The sequence below is a fragment of the Megascapheus bottae genome, chromosome 14 (assembly GCF_031878675.1).
Source record: "Megascapheus bottae isolate mThoBot1 chromosome 14, mThoBot2.hap1, whole genome shotgun sequence".
NCBI classification, from domain to species: domain Eukaryota; kingdom Metazoa; phylum Chordata; class Mammalia; order Rodentia; family Geomyidae; genus Megascapheus; species Megascapheus bottae.
This window is the reverse complement of record NC_143522.1, coordinates 17254777-17274449: the sequence shown is the minus strand read 5'-3', so window position 1 is coordinate 17274449 and position 19673 is coordinate 17254777. Positions and strand designations below refer to the sequence as shown.

At 41.1% G+C, this 19673-nt stretch overlaps 1 protein-coding gene and 1 long non-coding RNA gene across 4 annotated transcripts in view; one reads left to right on the top strand and one right to left on the bottom strand.

Annotated features, from left to right (window-relative positions):
• Ston2 (stonin 2) overlaps positions 1 to 19673 on the top strand; it is a 118186-nt gene that overhangs the window by 43152 nt on the left and 55361 nt on the right. For all 3 annotated transcript variants that reach the window (XR_016537582.1, XM_090344655.1, XM_090344654.1), the window contains exon 4: positions 10526 to 10723. Coding sequence is in view for 2 of the 3 variants with exons in the window: in XM_090344655.1 (XP_090200781.1) it covers positions 10526 to 10723 (198 nt within the window). In the remaining variant the exon portion in view is untranslated. The remainder of the gene's footprint in view (positions 1 to 10525; positions 10724 to 19673) is intronic.
• Positions 4667 to 14118, bottom strand: LOC150054768 (uncharacterized). Its single transcript, XR_016537585.1, has 3 exons — positions 13989 to 14118; positions 9617 to 9774; positions 4667 to 4808 (listed from the first exon to the last, which is right to left on the bottom strand). It is a non-coding gene; the product is annotated as an uncharacterized LOC150054768 (long non-coding RNA).

Below are 19673 nucleotides of genomic sequence, written 5' to 3'. Positions count from 1 at the left end.
TGAATGTTCAATTGGAGATAAGATCTCATGGGGACTTTTCTGCCCAGGCTGACTTTGAACCACAATCCTCAGATCTCAGCTTCCTGGGGTGTGAGCCACCAGCACCTGATAAGGCATATATTTTTGTTGTTGGTGGTGGTCTTAGGACATGAACTCTGGGCTCTGAGCTCTTCAGCTCAAGGCTACTGCCCTACTCCTTGAGCCCCAGTGCCACTTTCTGTTTTCTGGTGGTTAATTGGAGATAAGAATCTCACAGATTCTTTTTAGTGCCCAGGCTGGCTTTGAACCACAATCCTCAGATCTCATCTTCCTTAGGAGGTGTGAGCCCCTGCGCCCAGTGAAAATAACTCTTAAAAACCTCTGAGGGCTAGTGGGACATGGTGGCTCACGCCTATAATCCTAGCTACTCAGGAGGCTGAGATCTGACAATCAAGGTTCAAAGCCAGTAGCCTGGAGCTGAAGAGCTCAGGAACAAACCCAGGGGTAGGGCAGTAGCCTTGAGCTGAAGAGCTCAAGCACAGTGCCCAGGGCGAGTTCAAGCCCCATAACCGCCCCCCCCACCCTGCCAAAAAAAAAAAAAGAACTCTGAGGGCTACAAAGTCTCATGGTTAGTTAATAGTTTATTTATTTTTTTAATCTGCACAGGGATTAACATTTACCATCCTCTTGTTCTCTCAAAAAAGAATAATAGCAACCCAAACTATTATCTTTTGAGTGCATGTGCACGCCAAAAACATATTTGTAGCCAAGAGCGGGTGTAAATGCCAGCATACATACAAAAAGACCAAAGTTTATCTTCAAACTTAAAAAAAAAAAAGAATTAAAAAAAAGGGACATTCTGATACTTACAGGCTTCCTGTGCACTAATATTATATCCTAGTTTTCTTCCTCAGATACGACATTTTTTTCACTGAAGCCAGGGCTGAATTGAACCCATTATACAGACATTTCAGGATGTGCATAATTGCAAACATAAATAAACTTTCATTTCCGGAACATTTGTCTCATCCCTAAAGCAAAACACCAGCATTCCCTTGTGTTTCAAATGTCCTTCCTAAAAGCTTGGGCTAAGGCCTTCCCATTGTGTCTGGGGGGAGCTAATTATCGGGGACTAGAGAAAGAACCATTTGTTTGGGTGAGGATCTAAACTGACGTCAGTCAAGGGCAACAGCTGAGAGATTTCATCCCAGAGATTAGCCCAGTGGTTGAATTCTATTATGTTGTTCATTCTGGCTGCTGAGGGTGGGTGGTAGGATGAAATAAGATCCCAGTGGTTGGGTGAATGCATAGACAAGACCTAGTGTATTTTGCATGCATATGCATTTCTTTCCTCAACAGAGGCAGTCTTATTTTCTTTTAATACCTTGAATTGTTTTTTTTTTTTTAATTTCCTTCTAAGAGTAATTGATGACCTTTCTAGAGGACATGCCCAGGAATAAATTTCAACAGAGCCCGGTCTTTGCCCTAGACTGAGCTCAGCTCTCAACACTCTCCATCATTTGCTGTTGCAGACAAGTTCCTTGCCACTGTTGCTGTATTTTCTGCCTGGAGGGATCTTATTCCAGACTTTTACTTAAAAAATGTTACATAATCATGACCACTATATCCAATCTTTAGCACATCCCTGCTCTCAGTTTCTTCACAGCCTATGTCTTTATTTTAGTGAGACTACCATTTCATTACTTTGCTTTAAAAAAAAACATCTCTTTACCACAGAGATGCAGGAACCTCATAACTCTAATTTATTCTCTATCCAAGAATTTATATATGTAACTTAGTAGATGGAAGCTTAGTATCTGCTGGATTAGTGATAGAAAGATGGAAGGTGCATGTAAAACTTATTGCATTTAAGTAGGGGTAGTGAGCTGTCAGGCAGACCAGGGGTGTTGCTTCTTCTGTAAAACTAGTTTTTTGTTTTAAACTAGAAGAAGGCAAGGAGGAAGTCGTGCTGGCTCCAGGGGTAGGGTGATAGCCTTGACTGAAGACCTCAGGGACAGTGCCCAGGACCAGAGTTCAAGCCCTATGACCAACCAAAGAAGAAGAAGAAAGAGGAGGAGGAGGAGGAGGCAAGAAACTAGACCAGCCTTCTAGTCATCATACCATTTTATTATTTACTAACTCTGAGGCTGAGATCTAAGGATTAGGATTTAAAGCTAATAGGAACAGAAAAGTGAAAGCTTTTATGTCTAATTACAAATTAGACATGAGCAAAAATCTGGAAGTAGAGCGGTGTGGCTCACATGATAGAATGCCGTCTTTAGGCAAAAAAGGTAAGGGACAGCATCCAGTCCCTGAGCTCAAGTTCCAATACTGATCTAAAAATTATTTTTTACTGACCATGATCATCACTTCATTTCTCTATTTATTTGCACTCTCTTTCTCTCTCATGCAAAAACTTATCTCTAGCTATACATTGGTACAAGTACACATATATACATCTATCCATACTCAACATACGTAACATAGCATCTATATGTGAACATACACTTACATATGCATAGATCTATGCACTCACAAATGTACATGAACACATATGTATTCCTGTGGTGGGCCATCTTTACTAAAAGCATACTTAAACATTTGTTGTGTTTTTATTTTATATAAAGGTCCATCATGCCATGGAAGAGGGAAAAAACTTTCAAAAGTGAATTTTTCCAGTTCTCCAAGAGGAACCTTGAAATATTAAAAGTATACTTTTTCAGAGAATATGCTGGCTCCCCCAGAGAGGATTTGTGGCCTATCTTACCATTAATATAAAACACAAAACACAATGAAGTACCCAAACGTGCATCAATTAACTAGTGCATTCATGCAACAAATATTTGAGTAGTAGGAATACAATGATGAGAAAGCTGGTCACAGTCCCTGCTCTCCCCAAATTGAGGTTACATACCAGTGAGGCAATCTATACTAATGGAGTCTTCTGGGAGTAAGAGCTTCTCTGAGTCAATTCTAGGGACAGCTGCTTCATATAGTTAACTATAAACTGGCAGAAGAGCCACAAATGAAGAATGGATGGGATCTCTTCTGTTTTCATGGATAGGCACCTTCATCGCATTGCCCCCCCAAAAATCATATAACTGTAGTGATTAGACATGAAAGTTTAAATAAAGGGCATGTCAAAATATAAGTAAATATTTAACATTTCAATCTACCAGGGTCCCGAAGGAGAAACAGAACAACATTGTATTAGCTGACAACATACACATGTATTTCTTAGCTATCCATTGTTGCTTTAAGCATACTGCTGGAGCAAAATCAGAAATGGAGAGAGAAAGCAGGTCAGGTAATACGGCAAGTAAGAAGGAGAGAAAATGAAGCAAAGGAAGAAAATGTGGAAAAGAGACTATGTAATATTTATGAGGGCAGGGAATTTCCCTTTGAGGGATACAGAATGAGTGAAGACCTGAGAAGCAAAGGAGCAAGTCTTGCAAAAAGTGGAGAACCAGGCCGAGAGTTTGGCCTAGTGGTAGAGTGCTAGCACACATGAAGACCTGGGTTCCATTCCTTGGTACAACATACGTAGAAAAAGCCAGAAGTGGTGCTGTGGCTCAAATGGAAAACTCTAAGCTTTGAGAAAGCCCAAGAACAGTGGTCAGGCCGAGTTCAAGCCCCAGGACTGGCAAAAGCAACAACAACAAAAAACCATCCATGCAGAAGGAGCAGCAACTGAAAAATCCCACAGGCAGCTTTGTTCATGGTGTATCACTGGCCCAGAGTAAATGTGGGGAGAAAAGACAGAGGTGAGGCGGGAAAGCCATGGAGATTTAGACGCAAAGGTCTTTGGAGGGTAATGAGAATTTTGGCTTTTATTATGAGTAAGGTGGAAGCCATTGGAAGCACCCTATGATCCAAATAAGTAGCTTATCCAAACATAGGTTAGCAAATGAGAGGCCAGTAGTTGAGAAGAGGAAGACAGATGGAGTAGTAGGAAGGGGGCTCCTGTGTTTATATAGGCAGAAGATGGTGGCTTGATCCAGTGTGGTAGTATAGAGCTAGATAGACATGAATGGATTCCATATCTCTGAAAGTTGGACTAACAGAACGTATATTAGACCCAGTAGAAGACTTGAGGATGCCAGGGCAGTTCCATTTTGAATAGCTAAAAAGAATAAGGAGCTGGTTTTGAGGGGAATCGATAGCAGTCACCTAGTTTTGAACACAAAAATTTAAACAATTGAGATGGGGACTTGAAGCAAGGCAAAGGGACATATATCTGGACATAATAACTGTCACCATCTAACGCATCTTGCGTAGTGCACTTTCCAAAAGTGCTTTGTCAGCATTAGTCTAGATCTGTAGTAAGATTTACACTGTTTTTAGCCTAGTGTTTCAGGTGGGAAAATGCATGAAGATGGCTTGAGGTATTTGCCCCAGGCTGTGGGTTGAGTCCAGCTTGTGCACAGGCAATCTGGATTCAGGGCCCTTCTTTACAACCATACAGGGAAGCTGCAGAGGCGGATTTCCCTTTCTTTACAGTTTGTTCATTGCTGAGTGGATGTGACATGGTGGTGGCAGCAGTCCACTCTGTCTGGCTCAGGCTTCAAAGATCTGGCCCTGGGAGAAGAGCCAGATCAAGGCTCATTACCGTACATTCTCATTTCAGTGAAGCCTGTGGCCCCAAAGACACCCAATCATGAAGCTAAACAATAATTAAAAAAAAAAAACTCTCTCCTGACATCTTGAAGCTGATAAATAGGGGTAGTATAGCGAAGTAGAACAGTTTCTGAGCTCTAGGGTCTTTTCTTCTCCATGAGAACATGTAGCTCCCAGGGCATGGTGGCCTGAAGCTGGTGGATCTTAAAAAACTGAAAAGGAAAGCAAACCAAAAGAACCAACATGAAAATTACAGATAATTAAAGTAACTTCCTTTCTGAGTAACCAGAGTCTATAATTTGATATGTAGATTGAGCACACTTTATTAATTACTGGACAATAAAAGTTAAAAAATGCTAAATTATAAATAAGCGACCACCCAGTTTAATAAATAGAACATTATCATCACCTGAAAACCCCCAGTGCCTCCCTGCTTATCACATCTTCCTTTTCATCATATCCCTTTCCATGCTCACATCACCACCTTCCTGAGCTTTGTGATGATTGTACCATGCTTGATACTTGACAGCCTTACCAACTACACTAGAGGGACATCCTGTTAGCTATTATTTGTGACTTGTTCGTGTTGTGTGTGTGTGTGTGTGTGTCCATCTTGGGGCCTAAACTGTCTGGGCAGTAGGCACTGTTCCTAAGCTTTTTTATTCAAGGCTAATGCTTACTAATTGAGCCACAGCTACACTTCTGGTCTTTTAGTGGTTAATTGGAGATAAGAGTCTCATAGAATTTCTTGCCTGGGCTAACAGCCTCTTGAGTAGCTATAATTATAAGCGTGAGTTATTGGCACTTGCTTCTTTAATATTTTTTTTTTCCTTTGCCAGTCCCAGGGCTTGACCTCAGGGCCTGAGCACTGTCCTTGGGCTTTCTCAAGGCCTAGTGCTCTACCACTTGAGCCACAGCACCACTTCTGGCTTTTTCTATGTATTGTGGTACTGAGGAATCAAACCCGGGTCTCCGTGCATGCTAGGCAAGCACTGTTACCACTAGGCCCAACTCCTGGCCCTAAATGTGCTTCTTTAATATCATATGTTGGTGAAATTTATTTATGTCATTGCCTGTAATTAAGTTTTGACTGCCCTGTATTCTATTGTAGTTACAGTAATGCACCATAATTCATCTGTCCATCTGGATGTTTGGACATGTCTACTTTTTGCTTTCTGAGTCTTCTTATATCCTGGCATACAAGGGTTAGTTGTTTCTTGTTTTAAAAAGTATTAGGGAGGGGCCGGGAGTTTGGCCTAGTGGTTAAAGTGCTTGCCTAGCATGCACGAAGACCTGGGTTCGATTCCTTGGTACCACATACATAGACAAAAGCCAGAAATGGTGCTGAGGCTCAAGTGGTAGAGAGCTAGCCTTGAGAAAGTCCAAGGACAGGGCTCAGGCCCTGAGCTCAAGCCCAGGACTGGCAAAAAAAAAATGGGAAATTGCTGCATTAGATGCATTCATGATCAGACTGATGGGAATAACACTGGCCTGCTTTCTAAGTCATTCCTGTTACTCTCGAACTCTTTTATGAGAGAGTGGCTCCACTTCCCAGCGTACTTGTGAGTTTATCAGAAGGAAGAAGGGTAGTATCATTAATTTTGTTTTGAGACAAGATTTTGCTGTACACTAGGCTTGCCTGGGGCTTGTTGTGTCAGACTTTTGATCTTTGGCCTTAGAATCCCAAGTGCAGGGATTACATGTGCGTACCACTGTACCTGGCCGATTAATCGTATTTGATGACATTGCTCAAGATGCATTGTATTTATAAACTGCTTTGCTGAATGGCAACTTCTTTGTACAACTACTTAAAGATAATATATTTAAAAATATTTAGAGGCTGCAAAACAAGTTTCTGATGTTTTTTTCTTTTTTCTTTTCCCCCCTCATTTTTCTTTCTTTCTCTACCTCTCTTCCACTCATTATTATTATTTTTTCTTTTTTGTGGGTCATGGGGCTTAAACTTGGCCTGGGCACCGTCCCTGAGCTCTTCAGCTCAAGGCTACTGCCCTACCCCTGGGCCTGGACGGTGTCCCTGAGCTCTTCAGCTCCAGGCTAACTTACTGCTCATGCTAGCCTCGTATCATGATGGTTCACTTCCAGAGCAGCTGGAATTATAGGCGTTCACCACTAAGCTTCTGTTTTGATTTTATTAACATTTCATAAATTACCAATAATATTGAACATATTTTAGGAGTACTATTTGGATTTTTTCCCTGAAATGGCTATCATATACACTTCTGTTGAGTTCTCTGCCCTTTGCTTGCAGATTTCTAGGAATTGCTAGTAGTTATGATGTGTTAGATATTAGTGCCAACCCTATAAATGATATTTGAGTTTTTAAAATTCTTTTATTTTGAGTGCTTTCTGTGTCTTAATGAAAAAAATCTAGTCTTCCCTTATTCTAAAATCATAAGTGTATTTGGCTTTGTTGTCATTTATAATAAACATTTATTTACCTGTATTTGATACTTCTTATACAGTATGAAGTAAAAGTTTAATTTTATTTTTCCTCAGTTTTCCCAATACTACCTTAATTGTTTTATATATGTACATATTATTAAAAATAATTATTAGCTCAGCTCTGGGGGCTTGGATCTATAATCATAGCTACTCAGGAAGCTGAGATCTGAGGATTGTGATTTAGAGCCAACCTAGGCAGGAAAGTCCATGAGCCTTTTCTCTCAATTAACAACCAAAAACACAGAAGTGTAGCTGTGGCAAGAAAGCCCAGGGACAGCTGTCAAACTGAGTTCAAGCCCCCTGGACCAGTAAATACAGCAAAAAAACAATTCTACTTTCTAATATAAATAGGATAATCTCCCTCTCTCTCTCCCTCTCTCTCTCTCTCTCTCTCTCTCTCTCTCTCTCTCTCTCTCTCTCTCTCTCTCTCTCTCTCTCTCTCTCTCTCTCTCTCTCTCTCGGTAGGTCATGGAGCCTGCTTAAGCTCTGTTCCTGAGCTTATCAGCTCAAGGCTAGCACTTTACCACTTGAGTTACAGTGCAACTTTCAGTTTTCTAGTGGCAATTGGAGATGAGTTTCATGAACTTTTGTGCCCAGGCTGGTTTTGAACCGTGATCCTCAGATCACAGCCTTCTGAATAGCTCAGATTACAAGCATGAACCATTGATGCCCAGCTAGAACTAATATCTTTCTAACATAAAATCTTTCAGTAAATATATATATGTGTATATCTGCACATGTTTATATCTTGGTCTATTAACTAAATTTAGAAATACCTCTTTCTGATTTTCAGAAATGCAAGTTCTTTTATGTTTTGCTTTTTCTAGATCACAAGTTTCTTACTAAAATTACTAATTTGATGATTGATTAGTAAGGCCTTTTATTTTACATATACAAATGTATCATCTACTAATAATAAAAGTTTTATTTCTTTCCCTTCCACTTTGGTAGAGAAGAAGCTTCAGAGATCTCATCTCAATAGAAAACAAACAAACAAACAAACAAACTTGGGCCTGTTGGGCCACACCAGTATTCCAGCTTGGGTTAGAATTGAAAACAGGAGGATCATGATCTCAAAAATCCCCATAGCTCAAATGGTAGTGCACCTGCCTGGGAAGCTCAAAGCCCTAAGTTCACACTCCAGTCCTGCCATGAAACAAACAAACAAAAAAGGAAGTCCATGTTTATTGCCATGTTTTGATATTAAGAAAATGCTGACCTCACAAAACAAATTTTGGATGTTGGCAGGGAGGAGATGGGGTGTCTTTACTCTGCAGTAATTTCAGAAGGATAAAGTTCTTATTTGGTTTTGTTTCCGACTGAAGTTTGATAGAACTTTTTAGGAAAACCACCTGACCTCACAGTTGTCTTATGGAAAAGTTACAAGTTCGGATTCACTTTATTTCATAGTTATTGTATAAGTTGTAGTTTTCTAGGACATCTACAATTTTATTTATATCTTCAATGTATTGGTATACATATATTTAAAGGTGTTGTTCTTTCTTATTGTCATATATATATGTATGTGTATGTACATATATATGCACATATATTATAACACACATATAATTAGTAGCTATTGGGGTTACACTCAAGGCCCGGTGCTTAACTGACACCTACCACTTGAGCCACAACCCTAGCCAACTTTTGCTAATTTCTTTGCCAGGCTGGCCTTACATTGGGTCTTTACCTCTCAAGTTGCGCGTGCGCGCTCTCTCTCTCTCTCTCTCTCTCTCTCTCTCTCTCTCTCTCTCTCTCTCTCTCCCTCTCCCTCTCTCCCTCTCTCCCTCTCTCCCTCTCTCCCTCTCTCTCTCTCCCTCTCTCCCTCTCTCCCTCTCTCCCTCTCTCCCTTTCTCCCTCCCTCTCCCTCCCTCCCCCCCCTCTCTCTCCCTCTCCCCACCCCTCTCTCTTTCTTTATGGGGGGTGGAGATCATAGGGCTTGAACTCCCAGGGAGCTGTCCCTGAGTTCTTTCATCTCAAGGCTCCTGCCCTACCCTTGAGCCAAGCCCCACTTCCTGTTTTCTAGAGGTTAGCGATAAGAGTCTCTAATTTTGTGCCCGGGCTGGCTTTGAACCTTGATCCTCTGATCTCAGCCTCCTGAGCAGCTAGGATTACAGGTGTGAGCCATCGCGCCTGGCTTTTCCTTCTCTCTTAAATCGCAGTTTTCTCTGTTTCTCAACCAATTAAGTTTTATCTCTAGCCAGGAAAATTGGCTGTGTCATCCTGGCACTTTTCTTTCTTTCTTTTCTTTTTTTTTTTCTTTTCTTTTTGTTGGTCGTGTGGGCCTGAACTCTGGGTCTGGGCATTGTCCCTGAGCTCTTCAGTTCAAGGCTAGTACTTTACCACTTGAGTAACAGAGCCATTTCCTGTTTTCTGGTGGTTAATTAGAGATAAGAGTCTCATGGTCTTTAGTGCCTGGGCTGGCTTTGAACCACGATCCTCAGATCTCAGCCTCCTGAGTAGCAAGGCTTACAGGCTTGAGCCATGGCTGCCCAGCTGGCACTTTTCTTAACCTCTGAGTTTGTGTCCCTCTGTGTAAAATAAGATTTCTACTGACCTTTTGGTATTGATGGGTGGAATGAGGCAACATTTGTAAAAGTGCCTGACCTTTGAGCAGATACTTGGTAAACAGTACCTTCTTCTGTTTTTATTCTATTCCTTGCAGCACTCTTCTGAGTACTTGTTACATCTGCAGGGATATGATTTTTTGTGGCACTGTTGAGAAAGCAGATCGTGGGCAAGTTAATTGTGGACAAATTAGGAGAATTAGGGAGTTCAGTTTAAAAAAGAAAAAAAGAAAGGTATTTTCTCAAGTGGTTTTGAAGGACTAAGGCAATGCATTTCCCTCTTAGATGATTTTCATCATATTCCATGCAGGTCACCAGCCTCAATGAATCTCCATTGGCATGTCTGACAGTCTGCAAAATTTCCAGTGATTGTCAAAATCGTACTGAATAGAGACTTAGCTATTCTATATATGTGCATTCATGTGCTATGTCTCTGCTTAGATTTGAGGTTTCTAAGGCCTAGGGTTTTTTTAAAAAATTGTTATCTTCCTATATTTGTACAAAAGAGATTACAGTTCAGTATGTCAGTTTATGAATACAGTGCATCTTGATCAGTTGTCACTCCTTCCATCATTCTTCCCACATCTGTCCCAACTCTACCTATCCCCTCAAGTTATCTAATTCTGTTTTACATACATTCATTGTCATGACAGTGTTACCTACCATTCCTCCCCCCATTTAAGACCTGAATTTTAATACAGATTTTAATAGTGACTCATCCTAGTGCCTTTGTCAATCAATTTCCCGTCTGTAGCCCTGTGACTCTTTCTGGATATCCTTGCCTTTTATGAGTGTTGACATGGATTGCATAGGATCTGAATGACATCGAAGCAAGACAAGCACTGAAGAAAACCAAAGAGCTACTAATTATACTTACTTGGTTTTGGTCTTGTCCCCAGCGCTTCCATTTACCATGCCCTGCTGGACCTGCCCTTCCTTTGAGTCCCTGAGGAGATGTCCTTTGACCTCAGAGAGCAGCTGGACCACCCATTCTGAAGACACCAGCAGTCCTAGTGTTGGCCCTTCATATACAGACCTGCAGTTTGCCAATGCCGAGGAGCAGGCGAGCCACGGGACTTCTGGGGCTGACTCCACTGGTAAGCTAGGCCTCCAAACTGGAGTTCTTTGCAAAACACTTTTAGCTTTTTTTTTTTTTTTTTAGCATTTCCAGTTCCTCTTTGAGGTCTTCTTAAATCCTGACAGCCAGTTTTGTTTTCAGAGTTCAGGTGTAGTCATCTAAACCAAAAAACTACCATCCAGAGTGGTTTGAAATTGCACAGAGAAAAATGAATAAACAGGCTGATTGATTGACTGATTGTTCACACGGGGAAACAGTTTTGATAGCATATATATATATATATATATATATATATATATATATATATATGTACTTTTGGGCTCAGGACCTGGCACTCTCCCCTGCCCCTGAGCTTTTTTTTGGTTGGTCTTGGGGCTTGAACTCTGGGCCTGGGTGCTGTCCTTAAGCTCTTCAGCTCAAAGCTATCACTCTACCAATTTGAGCCACAGCACCACTTCTAGTTTTCTGGTGGTTAATTGGAGATAAGAGTCTCACAAACTTTATTGCTTGGGCTGGCTTTGAGCTGTGATCCTCAGATCTCAGCCCTCCTGAGTAACTAGGATTACATGCACGAGTCACTGGCATCCGGCCCTGAGCTTCTTTCACTCAAGGCTAGAGCTTTACTCTTCAGCCACAGTGCCACTTCCAGCTTTTTCTGTAGTACTGAGGAATTGAACCCAGGGCTTCATGCATGCTAGGCAAGCACTCTACCACTAAGCCACATTCCTAGCCCTACAGTATATTTTAATGTATTATTTTCTGGATGATTGGTATAACAACCATTCTCTGTCAATTTATTTTTTCCTTGGATTTCTGAACTGTAGTAGTTACAAGGCTTAGCCTTACAGTCTACCACCCACATACTTTGCCTCTTCAGCAGAAGAGAGCTGGATTTAAGCAGCAAGAAGCAGATTGAGTCAGGATTTAGCCATTGTACCCAGACTACAAATCACTTTACAGTTAAATGCTTGGCATTCAGGTATATTTTAATTGCACTATCTGTTGGTTCTCACTTATTAACTTTTCACTCAGCAAAGGATGGAATACTGGTTTACTTTGCAAGTAGAATATGAACCTGCCAACAAGTACTGTGTTATAGACTGGGTTTAGAAGGACGTTGGAAAGATTATGTTCTTGGTATGCTGGCTATTTGGCTGAAAGGATTGTTTTCTTCTGAAAGTGATGGAATTACTGTCAGTTTCATTGTGGATGAAGTTATTCAATGTGTCAACAATGTTTGTTCTCCCTTCCCAGAAATATTGCTTAGGATTTTGTCATATTCAGATAGCATTTACCCACAGGCTGGTTGCTGTTGGGGAGAGGTATGAAAAGTGATCCTGCTTGTAGGCTAACAGGGTTCAAACAGGATTTAGTTTGGTATTTGATAATATTGCAGGGTATCCTAATATATCATAGATTCTGTCATCCTCAACCACAATTTTTATAGCATTTTGTTTTCACAGACACTTCAATTCTTATTAATCTCTGTGGCTTATGACCCACTGTGGTTAGTGGCTAATTAATGTGTGACCTGCTACCCCATTTCCACTCTGGGATGCTTTCATTGGTAGAAAGGAGCCTGTAGCAGCTGATGCCATTAGGGAGAGAGGTGGAGCCTTCTTTTTTGCCTCTTTTGCCTCCAGCCTCCTTTCCACACCTTCCTAAGAAGGAGAAAATTGTGTGTATATTGACTAAGAATGTGCAGATTTTGTATCTGACTGAAATTCAATTGCTAGTTCTGTCATATACTAGCTATGTGAACTTTGGCAATCTCCGTGTGTGTGTGTGTGTGTGTGTGTGTGTGTGTGTGTCTTTTCCTGATGTAGGATTCTCATGGTTTGGTGTAAATTGGGCCCCTCACAGGGAAAAAAAAAAAAAAAGAAGAAGGGAGGATCTCTAAGCTCATAGTGATTTTTCAGTGGTCTCTGTACTTTCTGGGTATTTTTTGTTTATCAGTCCTGAGGCTTGAACTCTGGACCTGGGCATTGTTTCTCAGCTCTTCAGCTCAAGGCTAGCCCTCTACTACTTAAGCCACAGTGCCACTTTCTGTACTTTCCAATTGGGTAGAAGTTGCTTTAATTCTTTGTAATTCAAGTGATGAAAACCAGAGTCCTACCCTGCAGAGGATATCAACAATAGCTATTTTTCCTCCTCCTTTCTCCTTGTTCCTTCCTCCTTCTCTGTTGTCTGTTGTCATCGTTGTCATCAGGAATCCAGGGCCTTGCCCATTCTAGGCTAAGCAGTTTCTGCCTTGAGCTTCTGCTCCTCCAACTCCCCAACAAGACATAATTAATGTGTTTCAAAGTTTCTAATTATCTTTAGCATCTCTCTTTCCTAAAGACATTATAACCCCCAGTTGCTTTTTTATGTTTTGTTTTGATTTTGGGTTTTGGGTTTTTTGGGGTCAGGGTCTTGGTGGGAGCAAATGGCACTCCAGAAAGAGTTTGTTTGGAGAATATTTAATGAAGGGTCTGCTTACAGAGGAAGTAAGAGCTAGACTCATAGAACAGCTGACCATGGCTATCCTTGGCCAGACAGTATATAAGAACAGTGGCTGTGGCAGATGCTCTATGCTGTACCTTTGCATGGAGCTGGGCTGTGGTGTAGAAAACCCAGCCTGTTTCCTTTGGCCCCTGTTGGTTGGTAGTGGGCTGCTGTGAGCAGATCCGCCTCCTCCTCTCTGTCATCTGTGTAGGAGTTCTGCAGGGATTTGGCAACCCCACGGGACAATCTGAATTACAGTTTAACTGTGGAGGGAAAGGCTTCTGTGAGCAGCCTACACTTTCTCCTCATTTTCTCATCAAGGGGATAATTAGAGGAGGAAGGCAAACAAATCCCCTCACCTTGGTTAAGATTACAGGGTGTGCTGGAAAGTAGCATTGATGCTTGTTCTGGGGTTCAATTCTCCAGTGTAAGTGGCAGGGGAATTAGTAACAGGCCAGATCCCCCTCAAAAGAAAAAAAAAGCAACCCACTGGCCTTTCTATCACCTTCTGTCTCCCCAGGGGTCTCCTTTGTCTAGACAAGATAAACAGTCATCCTCATCAGGCTAGTAACTGTGTGATGCCACTGGGTTTACATGTGTGTATAAACAGCAAGAGGATCAAGGGCAAAAACAAGCCTCTGCCTTTGAAGGCTGCTCCAAGAGACATGCTGTCTCCTGTGTGAAATCACATAAATATTCTCAGTGACACAAGCCGACTGATTGATAGGCTTCCCCTCCCCCTCCTTTTTAATGTGCAAGCAAAGTATAGATTTAAGCATGGGGTTGGAATGCATACATACAGGCAAACTGAGGAGTGTCCAGACTGGCTGCACATAGCTGATGCTTAATAATGATCTGTTGACTGGATCCTCAAATGAATGGTGTGAGATCTGCAGGTAGTCAGAGTCAGGTGTGTTCCAAACATTGGGTTTAAGAGCCCAGCATTTTCCAGTGTGTCTCATGCAGCAGCCAGAGGAAAACCAGCATACTACGTGTATCAATGTGTTAGGTCATGCTATGCTACCTCTATTAGAAATCTACAGCATGTATTAGCTTATTAAAGGCTTTGAAGAGTTCTGAAATTATATGTATATATTCTGTATATAATTTGTAATTACATAGATCTGTATACATATTGAAAATATGTATATAAATATAATTTAGCAATACATACTAATTATAATTATATTTTTCTAAATGATCTGTTCAGCTGTCAAGGACTCCAAAACCACATAAATTGTCAGATTTTACTTGGAATTACATGCCTTTGCTGAAGTGTTAGAAAAATGGAACCCCCCCCCCAAAAATATGTTGATGAACCTGCCTCTAGTTCAGTACAGTTATCCCTACTTGTCTAATAATGCTTTGCTAAGCTCTCGGCTTTTTTTTCTTCATTTAAGTAGAATTTGCAGTGGTGTTCCGCCAAAAAAGTGGGCTAGCCCTAGATATTTGGGACTCATTTTTTCCCCCTCAAAAACAAGTGCTTATGGCAGATAGAGAGTGAGACTATAAAGTTTTAAGTTCCATGAGGAAGGTTCTCTTATCATGATTTGTGAAGGTTAGAATGAGAACATCCTTTGCCCTAGGTACTAGGACAGGTTTCAAGATGTAACTGCCTCTCTGTTACCTGTTTTGTCTTAATCCTGCTGCAGCTTGTAGCATTTAAATCAGAGTCAGGATCCCAGATTCCCAGGTAAACAGTGATTGTTGTGTCCCTGATGGCTTTCCAGGGAATTTTTGTTGTTCCTAAGGCACATCAAAAATAAGTTATTTTCTTTGAAATTCTTTCCTCTAACTACAAGTTTAGAAGATATTTGTAGAAGATATTTCAAAAAGAAAGAATACCAGAATATTTTTTAAACACGTTTTATTTCTTGGTGAACAAATACAAATTTGACCCCATTTTTGTTTCTACAGGTCTTTGTGTGCATTAAATTGTGCACTTCAGCTTTTCAAATTACATCTTTTGATAGATGTCTTGATTTAATTGCTTGGGCACTGGCCTATTTGCCTGAACAGTGAAGGTGGTCTCTGCTTTGGGAAGCCAGTCTTTCAAATATTTCTGTCTTTTTTTTAATGTGTGTGCACAAATAGAATCAGGTGCTTGTTTAATTTTTCTCTGGCTTAATACTACCTGCTTATTCTTTATAGGAGTAAACCTAATATATGAAAAAAAACAATGTTTAAAGTTCAACAAACCAATATATGCTATAAGCATTACTACTTCCCTGCAAATTATTTAACTTCAGTAACCTTCGGTTTCCTGAATGGTAGAATAAATAATATAGCGCTTCTGAGCCTGTACGTTTGTTTTGAGGGTTAAGTTACACCAGGCAATTAAAATTCCTGGGACATTTGTGAAGTAACTTTTATGATGGTAGCAATATAATGGACTTTTCACAATCCCTCATATTTTAAATCCAGAGCTTAGCAAGTTAGGAAGAAATTAAAAGTTACCAAAAAATTGACTCCCCCACCCCCACCCTGCTGCCCCAAACTCCATCTAAATCTAGGAAGAGTTTCATTTTATGTCTTTGGCTTATTTTTTATAAACTGCTTTTTACAAAAGAGTGGTTTCCTAACCGAAGGGAGGACTCACCCAGCATGCCTTGTAAAACAGCTGGTGTCTGTGTCATTCTCCTGTAGAATTGAGCTCCTAAAGCTTTCCTGAGAAACACTGGGTAGGAAGTGGGATAGAATGAGAAGGAGGAGGATTCGGGAATGAAGGTGGGGAAGCCAGGTTCTGTTGCATGAGTAACTGTCCCTCCCCTCTCTGGGATTGGTTTGTTTGTACAAATTGGTTGCCTCAAGCAACACAGTAGTTTGAGATGGAATGTATCCTTGGCAACTCACTGCCTCACTGCTTTTCTTTTTGCTAGGTTATTGTGCTTTTCCAGCAGAGGATGCTAGATTGGAAGGGCATTTTCTACTTCGGTATATTGAGGTCCAGTTCTCCCCACCTTTCTCTCAGTGCTTTGTGCAAAGCCCCAGGTTATTTCACTGCATTGGGAAAAGCACCAAGTTGTGAGCTGTTTATCTTTACTTTCAGCTCTTGTTCTTTGTCCTCCCTCTTTCAACCTTCAGTCCTGGTGACTAAGGGAAGATTATATTACTGGTGAAAAATTCCTAGCACCTCCCCATGACATGACATGGGTCGCTCTTACAACAGGACGATATTCCTGTCCTGATGATATCAAGCTCTGTCTTGTGACTTGTTTGGGGCTACTGAAATGTCACTTGTGGCACAGATTTCTCCATGGTCTTCCTTTTCTCTGTCAGAGCCACTTCTGACTGTTCTCCATGCCTGCCACAATTACACTATGGTTCATATCCTCCAGACTCCAGAATCCTCTGTCTAGATAGCTTTAGGCTTTTTTAAGGACCTTTTCTATCACCTATATCTTCAAGATTGGACCACTCTGCTGGTGTGTCCATTAAACTTTGGGAGCTAGGAATAGACCTTAGACATGAGGGGCTCCACACCAGCATCCAGAGTCTTCCAGTGTAGGATAGAGCCACATGGGACAGGAGAAAATAGGAGGCAGGCTTCAGGCAACAGACTATCATCTATCAGAGCACTGTGATGCTTCTCTGTGAACTCTAAAGAGTACAAGAAATCAGGTTTGTACTTTGGGCTTCCACATATATGGATCAAGCAAGGTAGGATATATATTAGCAGCCTGGGGCATGGTTTATGCCTTTACATCCTTTTAAACACATATTCTCTGGGCCTATATCTGAACTTTAGACCAGTGACTAATGCTAGGAATGAGTATGACATTCTAGAGAGGTAGGACAGCTGCATCTCATTCTCCAGAGGTGTCATGGGCAGGAATAAATTTTTGCAATGGAGAGTATAGATATGACTTTTTCAGGATTATCTTAAATTTCTATATGGTGTTGGGGAAATAGGCCCCTCACTTCCAGAGTCCAAGGCGAAGGACCAGCCTAACTGGATACTGTCTGCAGCAGCAGCATTTTGAGAGTCATGACCCCCACAAGCCTCTCATCCTTCCCTGATGTTTATGCCAGGATTTCTTCAGTTTTGATTTTGGCAGACTCAAGGCCTGGGGGAAATCCAGCTGCCTACTCTAAGGGGGTTATAACCCCATAAATATGTTTATGACCCATTTTATTGCTGGCTTCTGGCCTTAACGGAGAATCCACTGTTCCTTTAAAGAATGAAAATCAATCTCTCTCAGACAGCCAGGGAGTATGTTCTTTGGGAAGATGACAGGTCAAATCTTCATTAAGCTGTTGAGGAATGAAGGAGGAGGGGAGGGAAGGCTGTCTGCCCTGCTAGCAGTGGCTGACAGCAGTCAGACCAGAATGTGTAGGCTCCTCTGAGCCTTTTGTTTTGTGTCTGTGGCTATAACCTCAGCTGCTGTGCACTGAGAAAGGGCGATGGCAGTTTTTAATCCTAGGAGAGCAGTTTCAATGTGGTTGTCTTGGCTCCAGGGTTAGATTTATGTATAAAGACTATGTTTTTGAAATGACATTAAGGTCTCCTGTCAAAATGCATTGATTATATTGTGGGTACTTGGATGATGGTATAGGAAAAAAATTGCTAAGAACTGACAATTTTGCTTAATACTGGTTCTATGGCTCTCACCACTTCTTTACAGCAGTATTATACGATGGTTGTGCCGAGAAATGATGCTGGAATCCTGGCTCTGCCTTTTCTAAGCCGGGTCTCAGCCAGTGAGACTCTGTAGAGCCTGAGTAGAATAAATAAAAAAAGGAAAAACATAACCCAAGCAGGGCAAAGTGCTATGTATCTATAAAGCTCTGGAGAGGCTGAGACAGAGGCTTATGGGTTTGAGACCAACCTCCTCTTCATAGGGAACCCTGTCTCAGTCAGATAAGCAATAAAAAGAAGTCAGCACAACGGAGCACATAATACCTCTGTGCACATCTCCAGAGACATCTAGACTGATGTGCCTGTTGCTACCAGAAAATACCATAAACATCTGTAATAATCATAAAGCAACAATTCTAGAAGTCACTGAGAAAGGCTGACTTTCAATGTCTTTGTAGAGATTAGTTGCTTTAGCTTTGAAGTGTCAGGTCAATGTATGCACACTCATGCAAGCATGCACACACACACACACACACACACACACACACACACACACACACACAGAGTAATCCACCTGTCTTAGACTCCCAGTTGGGTTTCTTATTCCCACCTGCATGTTTTGCCCATGGTGTTATTGGTGCCATTTTGAAGTGAACCAGAAGAAAATGATGAAACAGACCCCGAATGTGAACACAACTCTTACTCATAGCTTCTTTTCCTCTTCCTTCCCCCCTTGTATTAACAGCATCAGTAAATAACTTGTTATGACTTACTTTCTAGAAAAGTAGAGAGGAATTACTTTCACATTCTGTGGGTAAGCCCAGCTAATCCTGGGTTAAACTAGTCTAGTAAAACTATTAGCCGTCTGCAGTTTGGCCTAGTGGTAGAGTGCTTGCCTAGCATGCACGAAGACCAGGGTTCGATTCCTCCGTACCACATAAATAAAAAAAGCCAGAAATGGTAGAGCTCTAGCCTTGAGAAAAAGAACCCAATGACAGTGCTAAGGCCTTGAGTCCAAGCCCAGGAATAGTAACAAAACAAAACAAAACAAAAAAACCCACACAAGTATTAGCCATCAGTTAAGAACAGATTAAATCATGCACAACTGACCATTGCATACAAGGGTAAATTATAGTGTGGATACTGTCTTCCTTTGGAAACATAGCATACCTAATGCTGTATCTTGTTGAATGGTTGAGCGATGTTGTAAAAAATATTTTTAATAAATGCAAATGACATTTTCCCCCCACTTGAAAAATAATTAGATCATAGCCAGTGATGATGGCTCATGCCTGTAATAAACCACCAGAAAAATCAGAAGTGTACTGTGGCCGAAGGGGTAGGGCAGTAGCCTTGAGCTGCAGAGCTCAAGGACAGCACACAGGCCCAGAGTTCAAGCCTCACTCACGACTGACAAAAAAAAAAAAAAAAAGAAAAATACTTAGATAATTTTCATTCAAAAACATTTTCACTATATAACCTATTAAAACCTGAAAAAATACCATTCTCTCTCTAAGCATGTAATTCATTTTATTATCTAAATTTTTAAAAACATTTAATATGCATGAAAAGAAATTTCATGTTTTTAAAATCACTCTTCACCAGATCTAACAATATTAAGATAATTTTGGGGGGGGTGGGAATCAGTGGTGGGGCTTGAACTCCAGGCCTGGGCGCTGTCCCTGAGCTCTTCAGCTCAAGGCTAGTGCTTTACCACCTGAGCCACAGCACCACTCTCCATTTTCTGGTGGTTAACTGGAGAGAAGAGTCTCAGGGACTTCCACACCTAGGCTGGCTTTGAACCATGATCCTCAGATCTCAGTTTCCTGAGTAGCTGATGTGAGCTACCAGCTCCCAACTTAAGGAAAAGAAAGCAAGCATCTCTAATCTCAGGACCCAAACACAT